The following is a 21,852-nucleotide window of genomic DNA, read 5'->3' as shown; positions in this document are numbered from 1 at the left end:
CTGTTGTTTTTTATTCAATAGTTTACATGTATGAGAGAGAAAGTATAACAATATACTTGTTAGAATAAGATAGATTTAGTTTTGTTAATTCCAACAACTTAAGCAGGTTCATGTGCTCTGCCTATCCCGCCGTGAGTTTATCCCATCTGGTAATAGACAGAGTGCCACTCTTGGCAATAAAAGGGTTGAAAGGAAACGAAAATTGTGACATTGCAGTGACAGGTTGCCAGCCTCTCGCGTGAGTTTATTAATGTATGTAAAATAGTCAATTAGTTGCCTATTTTTATTTGTTTAGTAAACCTATACAATCCTACATACGATACAACAAGGCTTATAATGATATTTTCTTCTTCTGTTGTTTGGTTTCCAATGCACCACGACTACCAATCTTTTCTGCTTTGCCTTAAGGTTGACTGGTAGAGAATGCCTCATAGCATAAAAGTGCTCCTTTTGTATATTAAGTTCGTTTTTTGTGCAATAAAGTTTAGCCTAGCGGTAAATACGTGCGACTTTCGTTCCGGAGGTCGCGGATTCGAACCCCGGCTTGAAGCAATGAGTTTTTCGGAATTTATGTGCGAAATGTCATTTGATATTTGCCAGTCGCTTTTCGGTGAAGGAAAAAATCGTGAGGAAACCGGACTAATTCCAATGTCTAGATTACCCGTCGGGTTGGAAGGTCAGATGGCATTCGCTTTCGTAAAAACTAGTGCCTACGCCAAATCTTGGGAAGAGTTGTCAAAGCGGACCCCAGGCTACCATGAGCCGCGGCAAATGCCGGGATAACGCAAGGAGGACGAAAGTTTGAATAAATAAATATGTATGACTCACCTCTCTGTTGTCCATGTCTTTTCCTTGCCTCTCTTTATATTTCTTGAACAGTAGGCCAGGCACATCCTTCTTAGCCGTGTGTATGATGCCCATGCCAGCAAAACTGTTAGCAAAATGGAATTATGAAAGTTACAACTCACGGCCGGCCAATTTTAGAGGAAATCATATGCAGTGTTTGTCAAAAACTCTTTTTGATTAAACATTTTAAATAGCAAAGTCTAGGGATTAGGGATAGGTAAACCTTCTTCGAAAGGATGGGTAAAAATAAAGATAGATCAAGGAGTAAAAAGGGCTTGGGTCGACCAACTGGACGCCGCGCCGTCCTGTCCCCTAGATCATTCTCAACATCGCTGGACAAGTGGACAGACAGATTGATTGGAAGGATATATCTGTAAATACCGCGTTGGTGAAAACTGGCCCTGTAGCCAAAAATTGATACAATCGTTGATGCTCCGTGGCAAACGATACGCAACGCAACCGCCTCTTTGGCACCATATACCTAACTGCGGAACATGATTGTACACTTGTCGACGACTAAGGGCCAGTTGCATCAATCACATTTGACAGACACATCAACATCACACATCATCGTCACGAAGCAGACGTCTATGGAACTTCCCATACAATACAATTTAACGAACGCTTTAACGGTGACAGACGGTTTGATGCAACCGGCCCTAAAACTCATTATGGATCGTCGCACCAGCCAATCCAGCCATATAATAGTTATTTGTTATATTACAAGGGGGCAAAGTTATATTTTAACGCCGAGTGTACGTGGAATTGAAAAACGAGCAAGTGAAAGGATTCTATAGTTGAAACACGAGCGAAGCGAGTGGTTCGAGAATAGAATCCTGAACTTGCGAGTTTTTTAACACACGAGAAGTAAAATACATTTGCACCCGAGTGTAACACAAAACTTTTACGTGTCTACAACACAGGTGGTAAATCATATTTATTACTAGATTCATCTATATCAATTTTAAAGCAGATAATTTGACTTTATTCAAGGTCAAATTACTTTACCCACTAGTGGATAAAATGCCCGCTGGTATTAAAGAACAAAACAAGTGTTTCTGAGCAAGTGAGGGGAAAAGATGTTTTACTTATACGTACTTGACACGGTAGCTACCGCGCTCTGGCACTTCCGCACTGACGTCCCTATCTTCCTGCTCATCTTCTAGCAGCTGATGTGGATGCTCCTCCGGTTTCAGGTGCTGCGCCAGTCTGCAGCGGATTAAGGCTCGTTTGTGCCAGTTCACCAACTAAAGGGCGAAAAGAGAAAGAGACTATTAGGTACTGGTGGCTGGACTCGCTTCCATTACTAAAGAAAAATAAATGATGCTGTTATTCTGACGTATGCGATGACAATTCAATATAGTATAAAGAAAATAGTTATAATGGAACTCAGAAAATTGGCGCATAGTCATACATATAGTGTTAGCTTTACAGAGCAAGGCATATCTAACTAAGAGTCAACCCACATAGATTTTACGTCATATAAATAGAAATGAAACCCTAACACGTAGGTATAAATACGCTACAGAGTAGTAGCTACACATACAACCACTTTATTATTATGTATATGTATAGTTATAGTAGTTATGTACAGATTACAATGCTAATTCATGATTCGCTCGGGTGACAAATATGTTCTAAGATATTCTTTGTTATGCCGCCCGCTTACGTATAAAATCCAGACAAAATCAAACCTTTTGTCGTTATAAAAAGGACTTATCATAGATTTATTTACAGTAGCGAAGCATCCAAAACACGGTTGGTTTCTGAGAATTTCAGAATAGACTGTATATTGTGATATGTGATAGCTGATAGCGTACTAAATATTAGGATACTATTTTATTGTTTATATTTTAAGCACACACTTATGTTGTAGGCATGGATGTATGTCGTTGTATGTTGTATATGAAGAGATATGAGAAATACATTGTTGTCATTGTCCATTGTACTCGTAGCGAAGCAAAATGGGACCACGTTACAACACATCCTAAAAAATCGTTTTCAATTATAGCTGGCGTTGCAGCAACCAGTAACGTAAGTTAGTTACTTATTATTAACCAGACTTTCATTGTTATTGTAAGAGTCGAAATAATAATATGTCCACTACATCATCTCCGCTGGCTTGGCCACTTCGAAAGAATGTGACAAGGAAGCATCTAAGACACAGCAATCACAAATGTTCATCTTCTTGTGAATGAAAAAAAAGTGTCCTTCCGAAAAGATGACGTGAAAAAATAAGCGTGTGGCAAATTGGCAATATTTTCTGCCTTTAATTTTGAACGCTTTGCCTCTAGCGTCAAAATGAGGTCTTCATTCCAATACCTTTACTAGTCAATAAGTCAATAATGTTAGCTTTCGACATTGAGTTCATAATTTTAATTCATTGATTTTGTATGTATTTCATGTATTGTATTGTTAATATCGGCTGTGATTGTAATCCAAACTGTTCAGCATGAGATTGGCATTGTAATAAAACAAAGAGCAAGGAGAAGTTCTTTCATTTAAGACCGGAACATAGCCTTCAATAAGGATAAGGAATATAAACATTATCTGTCAGCAGGGCAATTCTTTGACAGCGTCCGCCATAGCCACTTGTAGTTATTGTCGTGGTGGCGACGACACACGACCACTTTAGTGGTTATTGGCGTTCAAAGGGTTAACTTACCTCGACCATAGGATGCGTCTTGACTTTACTAGTGGTACTAGTCTTTCCGAGCAGACAGCCGTGCGTGCCGACCATCTCGCTCCTGTACCGGAACCGGAAGTAGTCTTGCGGCTGCTCCACGATGCGCAGGAATGGCCTGTCTGTTGGGAAATAACTTTCTGTTATTTTAAGAGATACAGCTAGTATTATACACAGTGCAAATGTAAGAAACCATCGCGTAAAATATCTGTAATTTATAATTTTCAATTAATTGGTCTATCATATTATTATAACATTTTTAAATGCTAATGGATCATTCCTCGAGTCTCAAACCCATTGGTTTCGGGTAATAGGGTATTTGTATTTGTTTATTTGCTAATACACACAGATTACATGATGATTACAAGTTCATGAGTGCATATTACGCCACAAGCCACAAGGCATGCAAAATATTAATCTGATACTAAAACTAGGTGAACATTGATAATAGATATTGTAGACCTATGGTTACCAATGTTGACTGAGCTTGACCCATGAAACAAAAGTTGCTAAATTCGGGACTAACCTCTTGTACGTTTTAAAAAACCGGCCAAGAGCGTGTCGGGCCACGCTCAGTGTAGGGTTCCGTAGTTTTCCGTATTTTTCTCAAAAACTACTGACCCTATCAAGTTCAAAACAATTTTCCTGGAAAGTCTTTATAAAGTTCTACTTTTGTGATTTTTTCCATAATTTTTAAACGTATGGTTCAAAAGTTAGAGGGGGGGGACGCACTTTTTTTTCCTTTAGGAGCGATTATTTCCAAAAATATTAATATTATCAAAAAACGATCTTAGTAAACCCTTATTCATTTTTAAATACCTGTCCAACAATATATCACACGTTGGGGTTGGAATGAAAAAAAATATCAGCCCCCACTTTACATGTAGGGGGGTACCCTAATAAAACATTTTTTTCCATTTTTTATTTTTGCACTTTGTTGGCGTGATTGATATACATATTGGTACCAAATTTCAGCTTTCTAGTGCTAACGGTTACTGAGATTATCCGCGGACGGACGGACGGACGGACGGACGGACGGACGGACGGACGGACGGACGGACAGACAGACATGGCGAAACTATAAGGGTTCCTAGTTGACTACGGAACCCTAAAAAGGGGTATAATAATATTATTGGTAACATTCATATAGGTAGCATGTTCACCAGACAAACAGGTCATGATTCATGATCTAAATATAGTTCGAATGCAGTGATTTCAGGCTATTTAATTAATAACTGTATGTAATGCAACAATTACATTACATCAGGAGCTATTTCTTTATCAACATCTTCAACAAGTAGTTTAATCCTTTCCTTACAACAGTAGGTACCTACGTAAGAAACTACTAGGTATGTACAGTACTGGACAAAATGCATCATACACCGACATATAAAATAAACTTTCTATCATAATTTCTTTACCCTTAAACTTAACATCACAGTTGTATTGGAAAACTTTTAGCTAATTTCATGGCGTGTTGTTACAGACAATAACATATCAATGATCATACAAGTGTAGGGTTCCGTAGTTTTTTTTTTAATATAAATACCTATCAAGTTCAAAACAATTTTCCTAGAAAGTATTTATAAAGTTCTACTTTTGTGATTTTTTTCATATTTTTTAAACATTTGTTCAAAAGTTAGGGGGGGTAACTTTTTTTTCCTTTAGGAGCGATTATTTCCGAAAATATTAATATTATCAAAAAACGATCTCAGTAAACCCTTATTCATTTGTTAATACCTATCCAACAATATATCACACGTTGGGGTTGGAAAACATTTTTTTCCATTTTTTATTTTTGCACTTTGTTGGCGTGATTGATATACATGTCGCAGCGTGACGGCTGCGTATAATGGAATGCCGAGTATATTGGGTTGGTAAGAAAGTAATGAGCGAATCATAACCAATATTATAATTTTTATTTAATTTATTATTTTAATCATTTATCAAAAATATAACGGCCTTCGTTATCTACTACTTGTCTCCATCGTTCTGGTAAAGAATGAATAGCATCGGCGAAGAAGTTCTTAGGTTTAGATTCAAAAAACTCAGCTATGTACTGTCGTAGATGGGCTTGATCATCGAACTTTTTTCATTCAAGGCATTGCTTAGCGATCTGAACAATGCGTAATCCGTAGGTGCCAAGTCTGGAGAGTACGGTGGATGAGGTATCACTTTCCAACCTAGCTCCAATAGCTTTAGCCGAGTCACTTTTGCAATGTGTGGGCGAGCATTGTCGTGTAAGAAAAAACTTTAGCATGTTGTGGACGATTCTGACAGATTTTTTGGTTTAAATTTTCAAGCTGATTACAGTATACTGATGCGGTAACAGTCATTCCACTTGGTAGGAGTTCCCAGTGAATAATACCATGAATATCCCACCAAACGGACAGCATAACTTTTTTCGGGTGAGGCTCTGTTTTTGGTGCCTCTATTCCTTTTTCGTTTGGAGCTAGCCACTGACGTTTGCGTGTGTGATTTATATATAAGACCCATTTTTCATCTCCAGTGATAAGATGGTCCAACCAGTTGAATGTGCGGCGAAAAGACAGAAGTTGTATGCAGATATCGGCACGGCGGTTTAGTTGATCTCTATCAAGTTCGTGCGGTATCCAAACACTGTATTTGTAGTTTTTTCCCAACTCGTGTAAATGTGTTTCTATGGTGACATGAGAGCAGCCTAACTTGGTAGCAAGAGTACGACTCGTTAGCCTCGGATCTCCTTCAATTAAGGTTTTAAATTTGGCTACATCAATCTTCTCCGGTCGACCAGACTTAGGTTGATCTGATAATGAAAAGTCGCCACTACGAAACCGCTGGAACCATCGTTTCGCCGTGGCCTCAGACACAACTTCAGGAGCAACACGCTGACATATATTACGCACTGCTTCGCCGGCTGAATGGCCAGACTGAAATTCATATAGTAAGCAATGCCTTACATGCACTTTTAATTCGTCCATTTTCTTCCTTATATTAGCTCGGCGACAGCTAGTGAATGACTGACAGTGTTGCCAGATGGGTTTGACGTTCCGTTACGCACACTTCTTAAAAATAGTACGCCAGTTCAAGTTTGGGTACACGAAAATGACAAAAAATCAAAATGTATAGTCTACCAAGAAATACATAACTCATGATAAAAAGAAACAATATCTTTTCATACAGAGATTGCAAAGAAAGTAATACAGCCATTTGTGTTTGTTTTTAGTAAAAGGTACCACTTAATCGATAAGGTTAGTTTATAGACGAATCTTTATGGCATTAGCGCCTTGTCGGCAACCGGAAAAACGGTAAAGCTAGGAACATACTACGCGGACGTTTAGCTAAAGCTAGGAACATACTACACGGACGTCCGTCGTAAATCGACCGCGGACGGGAATCTGGACAATGAAATTACATATAACCGTGCAAACTATCGGTCGACGGACGTGGACGTGGCCTTGAGCGCATGCATGGACGTCCGATCGAAATCTGGCTCGCTGGATGTTTTGTTCCGTGCACACTGATCGGTCGCGGTCGCGGTCGATTTACGACGGACGTCCGCGTAGTATGTTCCTAGCTTCAGGCTCCTCTACATATTCGCGCAAAATGGGCCAACAAACGGGACGCAGCTTTTTTTAGAGGAGGACGCAGCAGTTAGAGGGAGTTCGCAATACTGATATCTCGCTCTGTTGTATAGCTGCGTCCCGTATGTTGGCCTGTGCTGGGCTAATATGAAGAGGGGCACGTACGTTTTACTAGAACAAACACATATTATATTAGAGACAGGTCAGTAATTTATTAGATAATACTTATAAAACACATTTATGATCGACTTTTGTTCGGCGTTATTAGTTCATATATTTCTATGTAGATGGCTTTTAAGTAATAAAAATGCAATAAAACCACTTTTCCTTGGGGTGAAAACTATATGAATCCATATTACCTAGGTTACGCGGTGAAAATTTTCTTTGTTTCTCCGCAGATAACATCGACCTAATTACCTATATTAATACTTACAATTGATCCTTTCTTGATCGATGAAACTAAAACTCACTTTCAAATTATTCAAGAAAACAAGCAGCCCGGTAAGCCGCCAAAGAAAAGAAAACGACTTTATGCCGCCTATGGCACATACAATCATAATATAATCACCGTATAGACAAACTAAATCAAACCGTAAGGTGTAAGGAACATGTTCGATATTGCCTTGACTAATCGACTAGATTTGATGATACTTTAACGTCATTAACGTCAATTTCACTTGATTTGTGTCATATTTGTGTATTGCCGCACTTGGATGCACAGTACAGATAATCTATAGAAGTATGGGTGCGTTCCTAAATAATATTAATCGGAATAGTTAAAATGATTTGTTCTTTTCAAGAGGAGTAGTAGGTAACAGTTGATAAACTATAAAATAGTACGCAAAACGGCTGATGAGTACGCGGGTACACACGACGATAAAATAGTACGCCGTGCGTACCGATGCGTACCCATATGGCAACGCTGATGACTGACGAGAAACTGTGCGACTCGCCCTTTATATACTTTCGACCATAGAAGATTCTAGAACTCTCTCAAAAATTTTATGTGGAATTCAATCGATCGCTCATTACTTTCTTACCAACCCAATAGAAGTAGTCTACGCTTGAGTGTGTTTGACTGCGATACAGCGTCTGTTTATATGACCCGAACAGCTGTTAAGTGGATTAGTTCCTGGCTGGTTCAGATGACAGTAATGACAGCGGTGGTGAGTTGGCATCCTGAGAGGAACCGTCAGTTAGATTTGAATTGGAAAGTATCGCAGTCAACTGCACTGCATTCTTTAAAATATTTTGGTATATTTCTTTATTATTTGTTTTCTGTTTATTTAAAATGCCCAGCGATGACAATGAGATATAAAATGACAACGTTAGTTTTTAAACAGCTATGCTAGCATACACACTTACTAAAACACAACAAAGGAAATCGAAGAAATCCTGGCTCCTTTATTACTAGGTACTGAATCGCGACGACAAGGCGATTAAGCACATTTGCCATATTTAAGTTGTGTTTATTATTATTAATGACATGTCATTTATCACAGTAGAGTATGCGGATAAATGAAAATATTCAATTCAGTACATAATCAATAGTCTTCATTTCAGGAACAGCATAGAAGATAAAAACCATGTATCTACTAAGTAAAAATGTTCACTATTCACATTTTTAATGGAAGGATGGATTAACACTTTCACTGCTTTTCTTTAGACTTCTTACGAAGTGTATATACTTTAAATGCCGCAGCGAAGGTGTTAAGAAATTTAATTTTATATTAAAAGTTATATTTTCAAATTTCATTTCAGGTTTCCAGTATTTCTCTCTACCTCTCTTCTTATTATTTGAATTAACTCTGAATCACTTTCGGTCTTAATGAGAAGAAAATAATAATCATATTAAATAGTTAATTAATGCAAGTATTGATGTGCTCACTGTACTTCCAAATCGTATTCCTATTTCGTTCAAATTTTACGAACGATGATAAAGTTCACGTCGTCAAGACTGATCAGTATTACATTACAAAAAGCGTTTGTGAAAGATGATTGGCATGATTGATGAAATATGACTTCGAAACAGTTTTAATTTGAAATGGAACCTAGAGGATGTACATTACCGGTCAATTAGATACCTTTGCACCTTTTGTACCTTTTGGTACATCATGTTGCGGGGTACAATTGTGGACCGTACATAGTTTGCTGTAGGACCGTAGGAGCCGTGCTATCGTCTATCGCTTCGAATAAATGCTTTTTAAATTCCGAAACAATGGGAGATAAAAGTGATAGAACACATTAGAACCATTAAACTAATTATAATAAACTCAGCAAGCGGCTGTCGCTGTGAGACGCAGAGCGTAAGTCCCCCTGTCACCGCAGAATCGGAGCAGAAATCAAGACGGAAGTCAAGGCCAAAGCGCAAGGCACGGAATGCAAAGAAATATGCGCCAGTAGTGAAGGAAAATGTGGAGGATGACGTAGGGGTCGCTACTTGCAACGAGACTAGCGACGTTGTTCCTTCCTCACCGGTGTCCATGGTCGACAATTCGTTGTCCAGCAGTGACGTGTCCACGGGAGAGGAAGCGGGTGTTGCACTCGTCGGCCGTGATCAACATAAGGACAAAGTCATTGCAAAAAAACACTTCTCCTCAATGCGATGCACAGCTGGGCCTGAAGTTACTTCACTCAAGGCGGCAGAAGTCCTCAAATACATACACCTTTGGAACATGGCATCTGGCCCCGATGAGATACGAGCATATCTAGAAATATTATGTCCCGAGAAAGCTTGCACTGTCCTTGAGATCAAAGCAAAGGGATCCTATAGATCTTATAAAATCGGCATCCCGGGCGAGCTCTATGACCGGTGTTTATCCCCCGAGGTCTGGCCCAAGAACGCTCGGGTAAAGGCGTGGTTTTTCGGAGAAGACAAAGCAACGGCACATACACGGAAAACCCCAGGTCCCAAGAGGAAAGCACTTCCGATGTTAGACATAATATACCAAAATGTCAGGGGCTTGAACACGCGGCTTCAGTACTTCAGGCAAAACCTGCTAGCTCTGGATTGTGACGTCATCGCGGTAACTGAGTCTTGGCTCACCGATGCTGTTAATGATGCTGAGTTGGCGTGTGGCGGGTGGAGCGTTCTGCGTCGGGATCGCGCCACTGGCGCGCGCGGCGGCGGCGTACTCCTTGCGGCGCGCCCTGGTATCCAGCTCGAGCGTCGTGTGGAACTTGAGACGCCGAACGGCGAGGACATGTGGGTCACACTTGTGGCGGGTCAGAGTGTGTTTCATATATGTGTCGTGTACATTCCTCCCAGTGCTTCAGAGGAAACTTATATGCGGTGGTTTGAGAAAGTGGAGTCGGTTATTGACACTCTTACGGGTGCAGTGCTTGTGATTGGCGACTTGAACTTGAACCCAGTGTATGCGTCCCGGAGTGTCCTTAGTTATTATTGTTATTTTGTATCTGTTTGTGGTCTGATTGATATGAACGAAGTGACGAATGTACATGGTAGTAAGCTAGATGTCGTGTTGGTGTCTGAGCGCATTACTGGTGCTGAGGTTTCCAAGGCGGCAGGCGAGGGATTGGTCCTAAGATCTGATGCGTACCATCCTCCATTGGATATCTCAATTCCTGTGGGAGACTGTTCGCGTCGACCGGCTGCAGGTCGATTGGATCCCAGCAATGTGGACATGTGTCGGGACTGGAACTTTACTAGGGGTAATTTTGAGCTCCTGTACAAATTAGTTTCAGAAATAAGTTGGCAGGAAGTCCTCAGTGCTGACAATGTCGACGTCGCTGTGGACACATTTTACAATATATTATATGATATATTTGATCTCAGTGTACCTAAACGGAAACGGCCGACCAGTTCAAGTAGACGATATCCTGTGTGGTTTACGGCCGACCTGATCGCTGATATAAAGCAAAAAAGTAAACTGCACCGAAAATGGAAGGCTACACGGGATATAGACGTCTACAAACAGTTTTCAATATTGAGGTCTAAGGTGAAAGAGTGTCTAGCGTCTGCTTACGATAGTTATATTGGACATATCCAAAGCACAGTTAAAGCCAATCCTCGCGCTTTCTGGGAGCACGTAGGCAGTCTTAAAACAAATGGTGGTTTTGTGTCCCACATAAAGTTTAAAGACGAACAATTTGTCGGTAGGGATGTGGCCAGTGCTTTCGCCAACCATTTTTCAGAAGTTTTTCTGCCTACTGTTCCGCTTCTTGACCCACGCTTGATAGAAAATGCCTATCGTGAGCCTACTGGCGACTGCATTGATATCAAATCAATTTCATTGCGAGAGGTTGAAGTTGGGATAAAACGCCTCAAGGCCAATAGCTCTGTTGGACCCGACAACTTACCGGCGTATATTGTAAAGGGCTGTATGGATTTCTTGAAGATGCCGATACAATATATATTCAACCTGGCGCTATCTTCTGGATCATATCCTCGATGTTGGAAGGTGTCTAGGGTGAGACCGATCCCGAAAGCGAGTGACACTTCCGTGGTTGAGAATTATAGACCAATCGCCGTTCTTCCCACCCTTGGCAAGTTGTTTGAGGCCATACTTCACCGAACTCTGTCTTCACAGGTTCGACCCTTCCTGTGTGAAGCGCAGCATGGCTTTCGGCCTAGTCGCTCAGTCAATACGAATCTGTTGATACTAACGGACAATATTGCTGCTCATCTTGATAGAGGTATACAAGTCGATGTCCTCTATTTTGATTTCGCAAAAGCTTTTGATCGCGTGGATAACGACGTGCTGCTTGCAAAGCTGGACAAAATTGGTTTCTCTCACAAATTGTTGACCTTTTTTGCCAGCTATCTGCGCGATCGACAGCAGTTCGTCCGACATGGTTGTTTTGTCTCGACTCCTTACCATACCCGGTCTGGTGTCAGTCAAGGCTCCATATTAGGGCCTCTGCTTTTTGGTATCATGATCAACGATCTCAAGTCGGTTCTTCGGGCGGCTCAATGTCTCTTATATGCTGATGACCTCAAGTTGGTATACGGCGTGGAGCAAAGAGCCGATTGCGAGACGTTGCAGAATGACATCGACTTGGTATTTCGGTGGAGTATGGAGAACAAACTTCATTTTAACCCAGCCAAGTGCTGCGTGTGTACATTTACCCGCTCACATACCGCTCTATATTTTCAATATATATTAGGGTCAGAGCCGATAAATCGTGTCTTCTCTGTCAAGGACCTGGGCGTTGTGTTTGATACGCGGCTCACTTTTCACGACCATATTTCTGCTCTTGCGACGAGCTGTTTCCGAAGGCTGGGTTTTGTAATCCGAAACCTACGCTGTTTTCAAGACCCATTGGCCATAAAAATAGTTTACAATGCCTTGGTAAGGAGTAAATTAGAGACCTCGTCGATCGTATGGAACCCCTACGAATCGACTTATGCCTTATTACTTGAGAAGGTGCAGAAAGCATTTTTAAGGTTCCTTTTTAAAAAAGTTTTCGGATTCTACCCGTATCTCTACCCGACCAAGTATCTCCTTGGCTCTCTTGGGTATAACTCCTTGGAGGTGAGGCGGAATTTTCAGCTGATGATCACAGCATGTCGAGCTCTACGTGGTGAGTCAGACTGTCCCGAGCTTGTAGAGCGTCTCGTACGACTGTTTGTTCCTGATGTTCCGAGGATAGCACTCAGGCCGCGACGACGCGACCTGTTGGCCGTGCCGCCGGCGCGTACCGTATCGTACAGGAACTCGCCGCTGCCCCGCGCCCTCTCACAGCTCAATGCGCTCCTGACATCGACACCTGAGTGCGACTTGTTTGCGTGGCGATGGGCGGCAATATGTAGTGAATGCTTGAGATTGTGTGAGGCGATGGATGCGAGGTGTTCAACTGTTCCTATATAAAATGTCTGTTAGGTGTATGCCTATTATTGTAAATGTATATGTCTACTTTGTTTTTCTTGTTATGTCAGCCTAAGATATGTGACGCAATGGTTAGCTGTAAAGTCATGTAATCATGTTTACCAATAAATAAATAAATAAATTAATTAATTAATTGGCCTTACCAACAATAACATCCCTACATTAGTTAAAAATGACAAAATACCACATTCAACTAATCTAGATGGTGATGATACTGATGAAGCATAGGCTGAATCAAGTTCGCAATGAGTACTTCAACAATGTTCCTGTACCTTCATTTGATCATTTGTGCCGTGAGTTTCCCGTTGGTGGTTAGCCAATGAAGCGCATTGCGGGTTACGCAATGTGGGCTGTGTGCCGTGAGTTTTCCGTTGGTGGTTAGCCAATGAAGCGCATTGCGGGTTACGCAATGTGGGCTGTGTGCCGTGAGTTTTCCGTTGGTGGTTAGCCAATGAAGCGCATTGCGGGTTACGCAATGTGGGCTGTGTGCCGTGAGTTTTCCGTTGGTGGTTAGCCAATGAAGCGCATTGCGGGTTACGCAATGTGGGCTGTGTGCCGTGAGTTTCCCGTTGGTGGTTAACCAATGAAGCGCATTGCGGGTTACGCAATGTGGGCTGTGTGCCGTGAGTTTTCCGTTGGTGGTTAGCCAATGAAGCGCATTGCGGGTTACGCAATGTGGGCTGTGTGCCGTGAGTTTCCCGTTGGTGGTTAGCCAATGAAGCACATTGCGGGTTACGCAATGTGGGCTGTGTGCCGTATGGGTATGGTTTCATTTTCATTAGTCATTGGTAGATGATAATTGCGAACTTGTTTTGGCTTTTGTATGTATGATTATGGTCAGGATAACCGAGCGGACGTTTGCTTCTGTACGTAACGTTCTTACTTCCGTGGTCCTGATCGTATTCCTCACACGCGGACGTGTGGAAGGTCAGAATGGCCGTGTCGCAGCGTGACGGCTGCGTATAATGGAATGCCGAGTATAGAAGTAGTCTATGCTTGAGTGTGTTTGACTGCGATACAGTAGGGCTTCCAAATACCGGACCTTATCCAATACCGGTATTCATTCCGGTATTGGCGATTTCAATACCGGGATCCCGGGATCCCGGTATTGAAATCGGAAAAATATAAAAACCAAGTAATTTGCTTAAAATAACAATTTTTTTCAAAATTTCGTTTGTTAGTTTTCATGCGTGTATACTACAGCGGAATCTTGCCAATTCGACTTACAAATAGGTCAAATCGATTACATTTCCAACTTAAAAAGTTTCGATTTCAACCCAAAACGGTTCGCAAACTTATGTGGCCAAGTCGGTTCAACTTTTATTGTTTTTAAGTATACATAGATCAAAGGGCTACGCCCTGTGCTCTATATTTTTGTTATGAGTGGGACTGAGGACACAGTGTAAAAGCAAGCGGGAAATAGCGCCAGATCTCTACTCAGGTGATTCTGTAAGTTAGATATCGCCGCTAGATCGGACATTTTGCAAGAAGACGCGGCCAAAGCAAACCATGTTTTCTGCCAAATCGATCTCTTTAAGCTCGTGCGGAATAGAACCTTTTACATTTTAATAATAACAGTCCATAGACGATTCAAGCAGCATCCTTGCGACACTTACGTTCGTGGCTCTATAGCCCAATTCGAGAGAGGATCCCTCGTGCGCACACACGGCAGGTGTATGCTCCCCCAGATGGGCGGGGGTTAGAGGCCTGCTCGTGACGCCTCATGCGTTTATCATTCAAGGAGGAGAACCAGGCATTGGCGTGCTTGGATTGACCGTCATGGACAACACGGCGCCACGTGGGTCGGTCTTCGGCCAGTCGTTGCCACTGGTTGCATGGAATATCAAATGTGACCATGTCACGCTTCACGCAATCTTTAAAGCGCAGCATTGGCCGTCCGACCGGTCTCTTTGCATCTGCAACCTCTCCCAGCAGGATTTAACGTGGCAAACGAATCCGCTCCATTCGATACACATGCCCGAGCCACCTCAGTCGCCTCTTCTTTAGTATGCCTGTGATACTAGGAAGCTGTGTCTCATTCATGCTGTGTTACATTTTATAGTAAGTGTTAATGATGTAATTGTACTGTAGATTTAACTATAATATCACAAAGTGATCAAATAACAAGCATTAAGAGCATTTTTCGATTACACACACTCTATAGTTTAATCATTGACTTTTGAAATTAGAACATAGATGATTTTTTTTGGAAACACATCGTAATCAATATCTGTGGTACAATTTAGTGGTATTTTTGTTTTTCGTAGCGCTAGAGGCGCTAAAGCACTAATAAAATAAATCCGCCAAATCATTGAACAATTAGCCAAGAAAGTTAAATTGTCCGAAATAGATTATTAAAAATCACATTAAGAAATAATCTATGGAATCACACATTACTTTGCGGAAATCCATGATAATCAAAATCAAAAAGATTACTTCGCAGAATAGGAACACTTAATTTACGGATAAGAAAAGTAATTTTCTTCATTTTGATAGTTGAGTAGTGAGTTCCCAATTTCGTTACTATAGGGAATGTTACGGCAAAGTTTTGAGCCAGAGTAGCTACGGTATACGTTAGTTCGTATGCATTAACCAATTTTTTGAAAAGTTATATCTATGATATAGATGCATCAAGGCGATTTGTTTACAGAGGATCTGTGGCCTGTTGCAACTACGTTTGACGTGTTGCTTCTCTGTCACACTTACGTGCAAATTCACAAGTGCGACAAATGTGTCAAAAAATGTTCGCTGCAGACCGTCCTCAATGAATGCTTTTGACACGTATCTTTAATTCTTTATCTAGGTAATCATCGAAAAAACTATCATTTTCATACAAATATTGCAAAAACACCAAACAGAGAATGTGTCAAATCGAGAAACGAGAGCAAGAAGCAAGATTTACGTGTCTAGTGACAATCGTGATGCAGAAATTTAACGTTTTTGATGAGTAATTTACGTTCATTTGGCATAATTTGTTAGTTTCTAAAAATACCGGGATCCCGGTATTGCTAAATTAAATACCGGTATTGAAATATGCCCAAAAAAAGGCGGGATTCCGGGATCCCGAGATACCGGGATCCCGGTATTGGAAGCCCTACGATACAGCGTCTGTTTATATGACCCGAACAGCTGTTAAGTGGATTAGTTCCTGGCTGGTTCAGATGACAGTAATGACAGCGGTGGTGAGTTGGCATCCTGAGAGGAACCGTCAGTTAGATTTGAATTGGAAAGTATCGCAGTCAACTGCACTGCATTCTTTAAAATATTTTGGTATATTTCTTTATTGAGGCTTTATTCAAGCCTCCGACATACATATTGGTACCAAATTTCAGCTTTCTAGTGCTAACGGTTACTGAGATTATCCGCGCTAAAAACTGAAGGTATTTATCTAACCCAAGCTTTTTTTCTACTAAAGTAGGAAAAGTAGGTATAATTCAGAATGACATTTGATATTTTATTTATATTTCCAAACCTCCCTAGTGCATGTTAGTGCATCTGCATTCAAGTGCAGTCAATCTAAAGATTTTTTCATCAGTAAATCTATAAATTTGCATTGCAACTCAGTAATATGCTATAGTCTGATGTAACTATGTGAAACTCTATGTATATTGAGAACAAGTTAGCGCTGAGAGCAAGTTAAAATTTCAAACATTCCATACTGATAAGAACCATGGTTGGCTATAACTCTGTACAGCTAGTGATATGCTTTATGTAGCAGCCATCTTATCAGTTATATAGCTTATATTCTCAGAACTGAATCTGCAACCTCAGGTTATAAACAACAAATAGATATAATGAAGTGAAAAATTACAAGTGGTGTTTTGAAAATTCCATATTAAACCATGTTTTTTGTTTTTCCGTTAAATTCGACACGTCGTTAGTTTCGTTATCAGGAACAAACCATGCTGTATATCACTTTTAGTTAATTAATCAAAAAAATTTTTTCATCGTTTTCATACATAAGAAATGAATTAATTAGTGTGAGAGACCCTTAAGAATAATATTCAAGTTAGTGTCAAGTGATTGACAGCACATGTCAAAACAAATAACATTAGGAAGTGGTAAAGGCTGTCACACACATGTTCAGTAATTAGTTATATATTTTTAATAACTCAATAACCGTAAGAGTTAAGACACTAGTTTCTTAGAGAAATTAATTGTATTTGATCTAAAGAACCTTCCTTTAAAGTTAACCTACCTTCAATAAAAACAGGGTGTATAACCAAATGGTCTAGAACACTAGTGATTTCAAGACCATGCTGATAACGCTGTTCACTTCATTGTAACTTGGTAAGGGTAATATGCATTTACCATATTTGCTGCCGTACCAGCCAAAAGATCTTATACAAAGTGTGGGTAATTGCGAGTTAACTTAATTGCCGCAGCAAACTCTTTAATTGACATATTGCATCATTCATATTCATTTATCTTTTATTACATTATAAGGCTATTAGAACCATTATTTAGAATTATTATATGTATATTTTTATGATTTTTAAAGGGTTCAATATAAAAAAAATATTGCAAGAATTGATTTGTATTGTTTTTGATTAAATACTTAATTGGATAGCAATAGTAGGCAGTCTGTGTAAGTGCATAATGCATGTGTTATCAGAACTGTTATTTTTAGCTAAATTTCAACATAAAGGATTTTGATCTGTTGAAGGTTTCCATTTATAACAAAATTGTTATTATGAAAAATATATCTGCAACAATATTTTCAACACATGCTAAGAGATATTGGGTCAAGATTTAGAACATACCAAACAGTAGATAAACAGTAGTATGATTATATGATTAATAATCAAAACTAGAGATGGTTTCGGTAAATATTCAGTTTTTGGCATATTCGGCAAGTTTTTCAATGTTCATATTCGGCCCAATAGTCCGGTTACGTTGCCGAATATTAACCAAATAAACAAAGTAAATAAATAGCGTAAGTTGTTTTGTTTCGTAATTCATCGGATAATGACATCCTATTTCAGCATTCTAAGGAACCCCGAAAGAGAGTTATAAATTGTGTTATAATATAAGTGCCTACAATAATAGGAAGGACGTAAGACGCGCCCCAGGTGGCGTGGCGGCGGCGTGGCGCGCGCCGCGCCGCTTGGCGGCGCGTCTTACGTCCTTCCTATACAAAATGTACTGAGGAGACGTTTTTTGAATTACACTGAGGCGGCGTGGCGCAGACGTCCGTTGCGCGCCCCGAGACATGCGACGCTCTGATGTGGCCGGTCCCTAAGAAAGAAAAACCTAAATTTTCTTATGCACTAAATTATAGGAACAAAGAGCCTTTAGTATCCATTACCAATCATTGAAAAGTTTTTAACTCTAAGCCAGAATATTCATATTCGGCCCATCTCTAATCATAACCATAGGCAGCCAAAGGCTACAACTACCACTTACAATCAGGTTGCCCATGACTTTAATGGTAACCTTGCTAGAGTAAGTCCAGTTTCATAGTATTGTGTTACAAATCTTAAATTAACGCGCCATCAAAATATTATGTTATCACCAAAACAAGTGTAACAGCTTAGTATTTACCTTTCATCCCGTTGTAACCATTGAATTCGGTACACGTAAGTTCTGTGAACACATTGGCCAGCTGAGGCACCTGCTGGCATGGCGAGCGATGCGGGGACCCCATGTACGAGAGCGGCGACGATGCCGCCTCGCTCAACTGTCGTGCTCACTTGTTGACATTTTACAACTTAAACGTTGCAATTATTACTTGATACTCCACTTCTCACTCTAACATACAGTACTAACATTCGTCAGAGCGAAAAAGTATACGGAAAATCCGAAAGAAAACTTCACTATAAGAAAATCATTTCAGTTCTAGTTTGATGGAACTCATAATGTGCTGATTGATTTAAACGATAAATCATTCACTGTTAAATTGTTTCCTTGGCATAACACTACCGCTTCTGATCAAAATAAGAGACGAAATAAAATAAAAATAATGCAAAACACACAGCTGCAAAATCTGTGAGTTCTCTGACATTGACAGAAGCAACTAATAGTGTTGCCAGCTTAATTGCCACTAATACGCAAGTTTTCTTCTTTTTGATTCTGATGTCACAGTTTGAAAAGAAAATGTCTTTCAACCCCTTACTTGCCAAGAGTGGCACTGAAGCTTTAATAGTTTCATGTGCTCTGACTACCCCTTTATGGGATACAGGCGTGATTGTATGTTGTTGTTGTTGTATGTTGATTCTGAGATCATATTGAAACACTTTCATTATCCATACAGATTAATTGATTGTGTGCTTTTTTCACGAAAAATAGTAAAAGAAAAGTCCTGCATAGTCTTTCTTTAGTAACAATAAAGGTTTTTTTTTTCCAAATCATTGTATTAAATATTACTAATGACAAATTACTAGCCCATTCGCTAACAAGTATATTATACACCAACAGGCAACTTCTATGCCACCCATGGCATGGGAGGAAAGACATCTAACCCATCGGGGGAGCATTAAATTTGCACTGACAAAATGAAAATAATATCATCAATAAAATGGAATTTCTGTCAAAAAATGGCGATTAAAGAGTCATACGAGTATGATAGATTTAACTTTGCTCTGCTTAAATCAATGCAAAGTTAGCTTAGACCTTTGATTCTATTCGAGTTTGACTACTTCTTGTTCTTGCAATTACCTAGTCAAAAGATTGAAAATAGTTTTGACCTACCTACCTTACCTACTGACTTTAGGTCAGTGATACACCAGGTTGGAGTTAAAACGTTATTTTTATCCATGTATCTTATACCTTTAAACGAGCAATTCTTGTATATTTATTTTATATATATATAACTATCTTTTTCCTGGGAAAGATAAAAAGTATAGATAAGAGACAAAAAGTAGCCTATGTCACTTTCCATCCTTTCAACTATCTCCACTTAAAAAATCACGTCAATTCGTCGCTCCGTTTAGCCGTGAAAGACGGACAAATAAACAGACACACACGCTTTCCAATTTATAATATTAGTATGGATTATACCGATAATCTCGGAAACCGCTCTAACGATTTCGCTGAAATTTGTTATGTGGGGATTTTCGGGGGTAAGAAATCGATCTAGCTTAGCCTTAATATATAAATAATTATCGAATATTCATGAGTTTCTCATTCGCGTTGGTAAACGCAAAATATAGTCGTTAATGTTCGCAGGCACGTCAGGGTTTCGAATCTTGGCCAGAAACAAAGTATTTTTTTTGTATTTATAAGAGATTTTTTTTTTATCAAAGACGTGATATAATAAAATAGAACTGAGCTAAGGTCGGTCGCCCAGATATTGTAAAATAAAACCTAGTAACAAGAACTTTAAAGAATAATATACACATAGGTATGTACCTACTTACTTTTTCTCCTGCTTTAATTTTCTTTGTTTATTTTTTTTTGATTTTACAAACAAAAATAACGCAGACGATAATGACCTTACATAATTGATGTCGATTATTATGGTCCGATTGAGTGATTGTTTATCGCAAAATGTTGACATACCTACCAGAATTATCTGATCGATCTTGCAGAACGTTTGTGTTTATTTTCATTGTTCCCTTGAAGTATGAATCTTCTTGCTTCACTGATAGTTTTAGAAGTTTACTAACTCTTGCCATAAAATTACAAAAACTAATTTTATTATAATGTCCAATAGGCTAGTTTCCTACTAGTCAAATCAGCTTCTTTTTAAGAACTGTCAAAACGATTTGCTTGTATGGACGAAATACTATAAAATACTGAGGAGTGACGTCACGGTCAATACATCTACTTTATATCTTTCTCTTTGACTTATTAAATAGAAATTATGTTTAAACATAACTACTGTCCATGTTTTTCTTCTAATTATGTGGTGCTTAATTTCGTGCACGACATAAAATATTTTATTTTAAGTATAGGAAACTAGCCTATTACACAGTACACAAATTTTGAGTAAACTTCCTATCAATTACAATAATAGGTATAAACCTAAAACAAAGGCACCTTACACTTGTACACTTAATGTACACGCACCCGCACCACAAAAATCAAAACCATTATATCGATTACTTCCAAATAGCCATGGATGCACTCAGTGTATTCAGTGTTGTTTAAAAAGATAGAAACATGTTTGATTTTCACTGCTTTTCTCTCTAATTTTACTAAAATGCGAAAGAATGTTATTTGTCTCAAATTATATGCCCAATCACAAAATCATAGTTCATAAAACACGTTTCCTATTTTGTAACCTTTAACAAATTTTAAACAGAAATAAAATAAATGTTACGATAACGTTTAATCTGGCAACACCTGTACTGCCAAACGTTTTGCATTTTAGTGACGTAATACGGCCGGGGAAGAACCTGCCGAGTGAGTCACGAAAACCCCCGAGCCCGCCGTCGGTGCATGATGAACACTGTTGACCTAAGTATTAGAAAAAGATAAATTAATTAATTATTCTGATGATTGACGAAAATAAAGATAATCATTTGCATATATAGTTAATGTAGGTAATTAATATTTCATAATACTGCTACTATACATATGCTACTTATGTGATGTGACACATACTACTGTTCTAAAGCTTATTTTCTGTTTTTCAAGGGTATTGATATCCGAGCAAGTGAAAGAATCCATTATTGGACCGCGAGCGTAGCCAGTGGTTGCAAAAATGAAATCTTGAGCGTTGGGAGGATTTCAAGTAGAGATGTACCAGATAGTGGTTTGGCGTTTGGCTGGATAACGGATAGTCGGTCTGAAGTTTTTATCTATCCGGATTGGCCTAATACTGGATAGTGACCGAATATCCGATGCGTCTCTAGTTCCAACTCATAAATGATAAAGAAAAATAGTATAGACAGGGGCAGTCAGAGTATAGCAAAAGGGGCCCGATTCTGGGACTTTTTTCACGTTTTTTTGTTCTTATTTATTGAAA

At 39.4% G+C, this 21,852-nt stretch overlaps 1 protein-coding gene across 2 annotated transcripts in view; it reads right to left on the bottom strand.

Annotated features, from left to right (window-relative positions):
* The window catches only part of LOC125242564 (nuclear factor NF-kappa-B p105 subunit), a 47,563-nt gene extending 28,618 nt beyond the window's left edge, over positions 1 to 18,945 (bottom strand). For both annotated transcript variants that reach the window (XM_048151332.1, XM_048151333.1), the window contains exons 1-4: positions 18,486 to 18,945; positions 3,512 to 3,651; positions 1,945 to 2,093; positions 829 to 931 (exon numbers count right to left, since the gene is read on the bottom strand). In XM_048151332.1, the coding sequence (XP_048007289.1) occupies positions 829 to 931; positions 1,945 to 2,093; positions 3,512 to 3,651; positions 18,486 to 18,588 (495 nt within the window). In that variant the 5' untranslated portion in view covers positions 18,589 to 18,945. The remainder of the gene's footprint in view (positions 1 to 828; positions 932 to 1,944; positions 2,094 to 3,511; positions 3,652 to 18,485) is intronic.
* Between the last annotated feature and the right edge of the window lie 2,907 nt (positions 18,946 to 21,852).

The sequence above is a fragment of the Leguminivora glycinivorella genome, chromosome 3 (genome assembly GCF_023078275.1).
Source record: "Leguminivora glycinivorella isolate SPB_JAAS2020 chromosome 3, LegGlyc_1.1, whole genome shotgun sequence".
NCBI lineage: Eukaryota > Metazoa > Arthropoda > Insecta > Lepidoptera > Tortricidae > Leguminivora > Leguminivora glycinivorella.
Note: the sequence above shows the minus strand (reverse complement) of the source record. Positions and strands in the feature narration are given on the sequence as shown.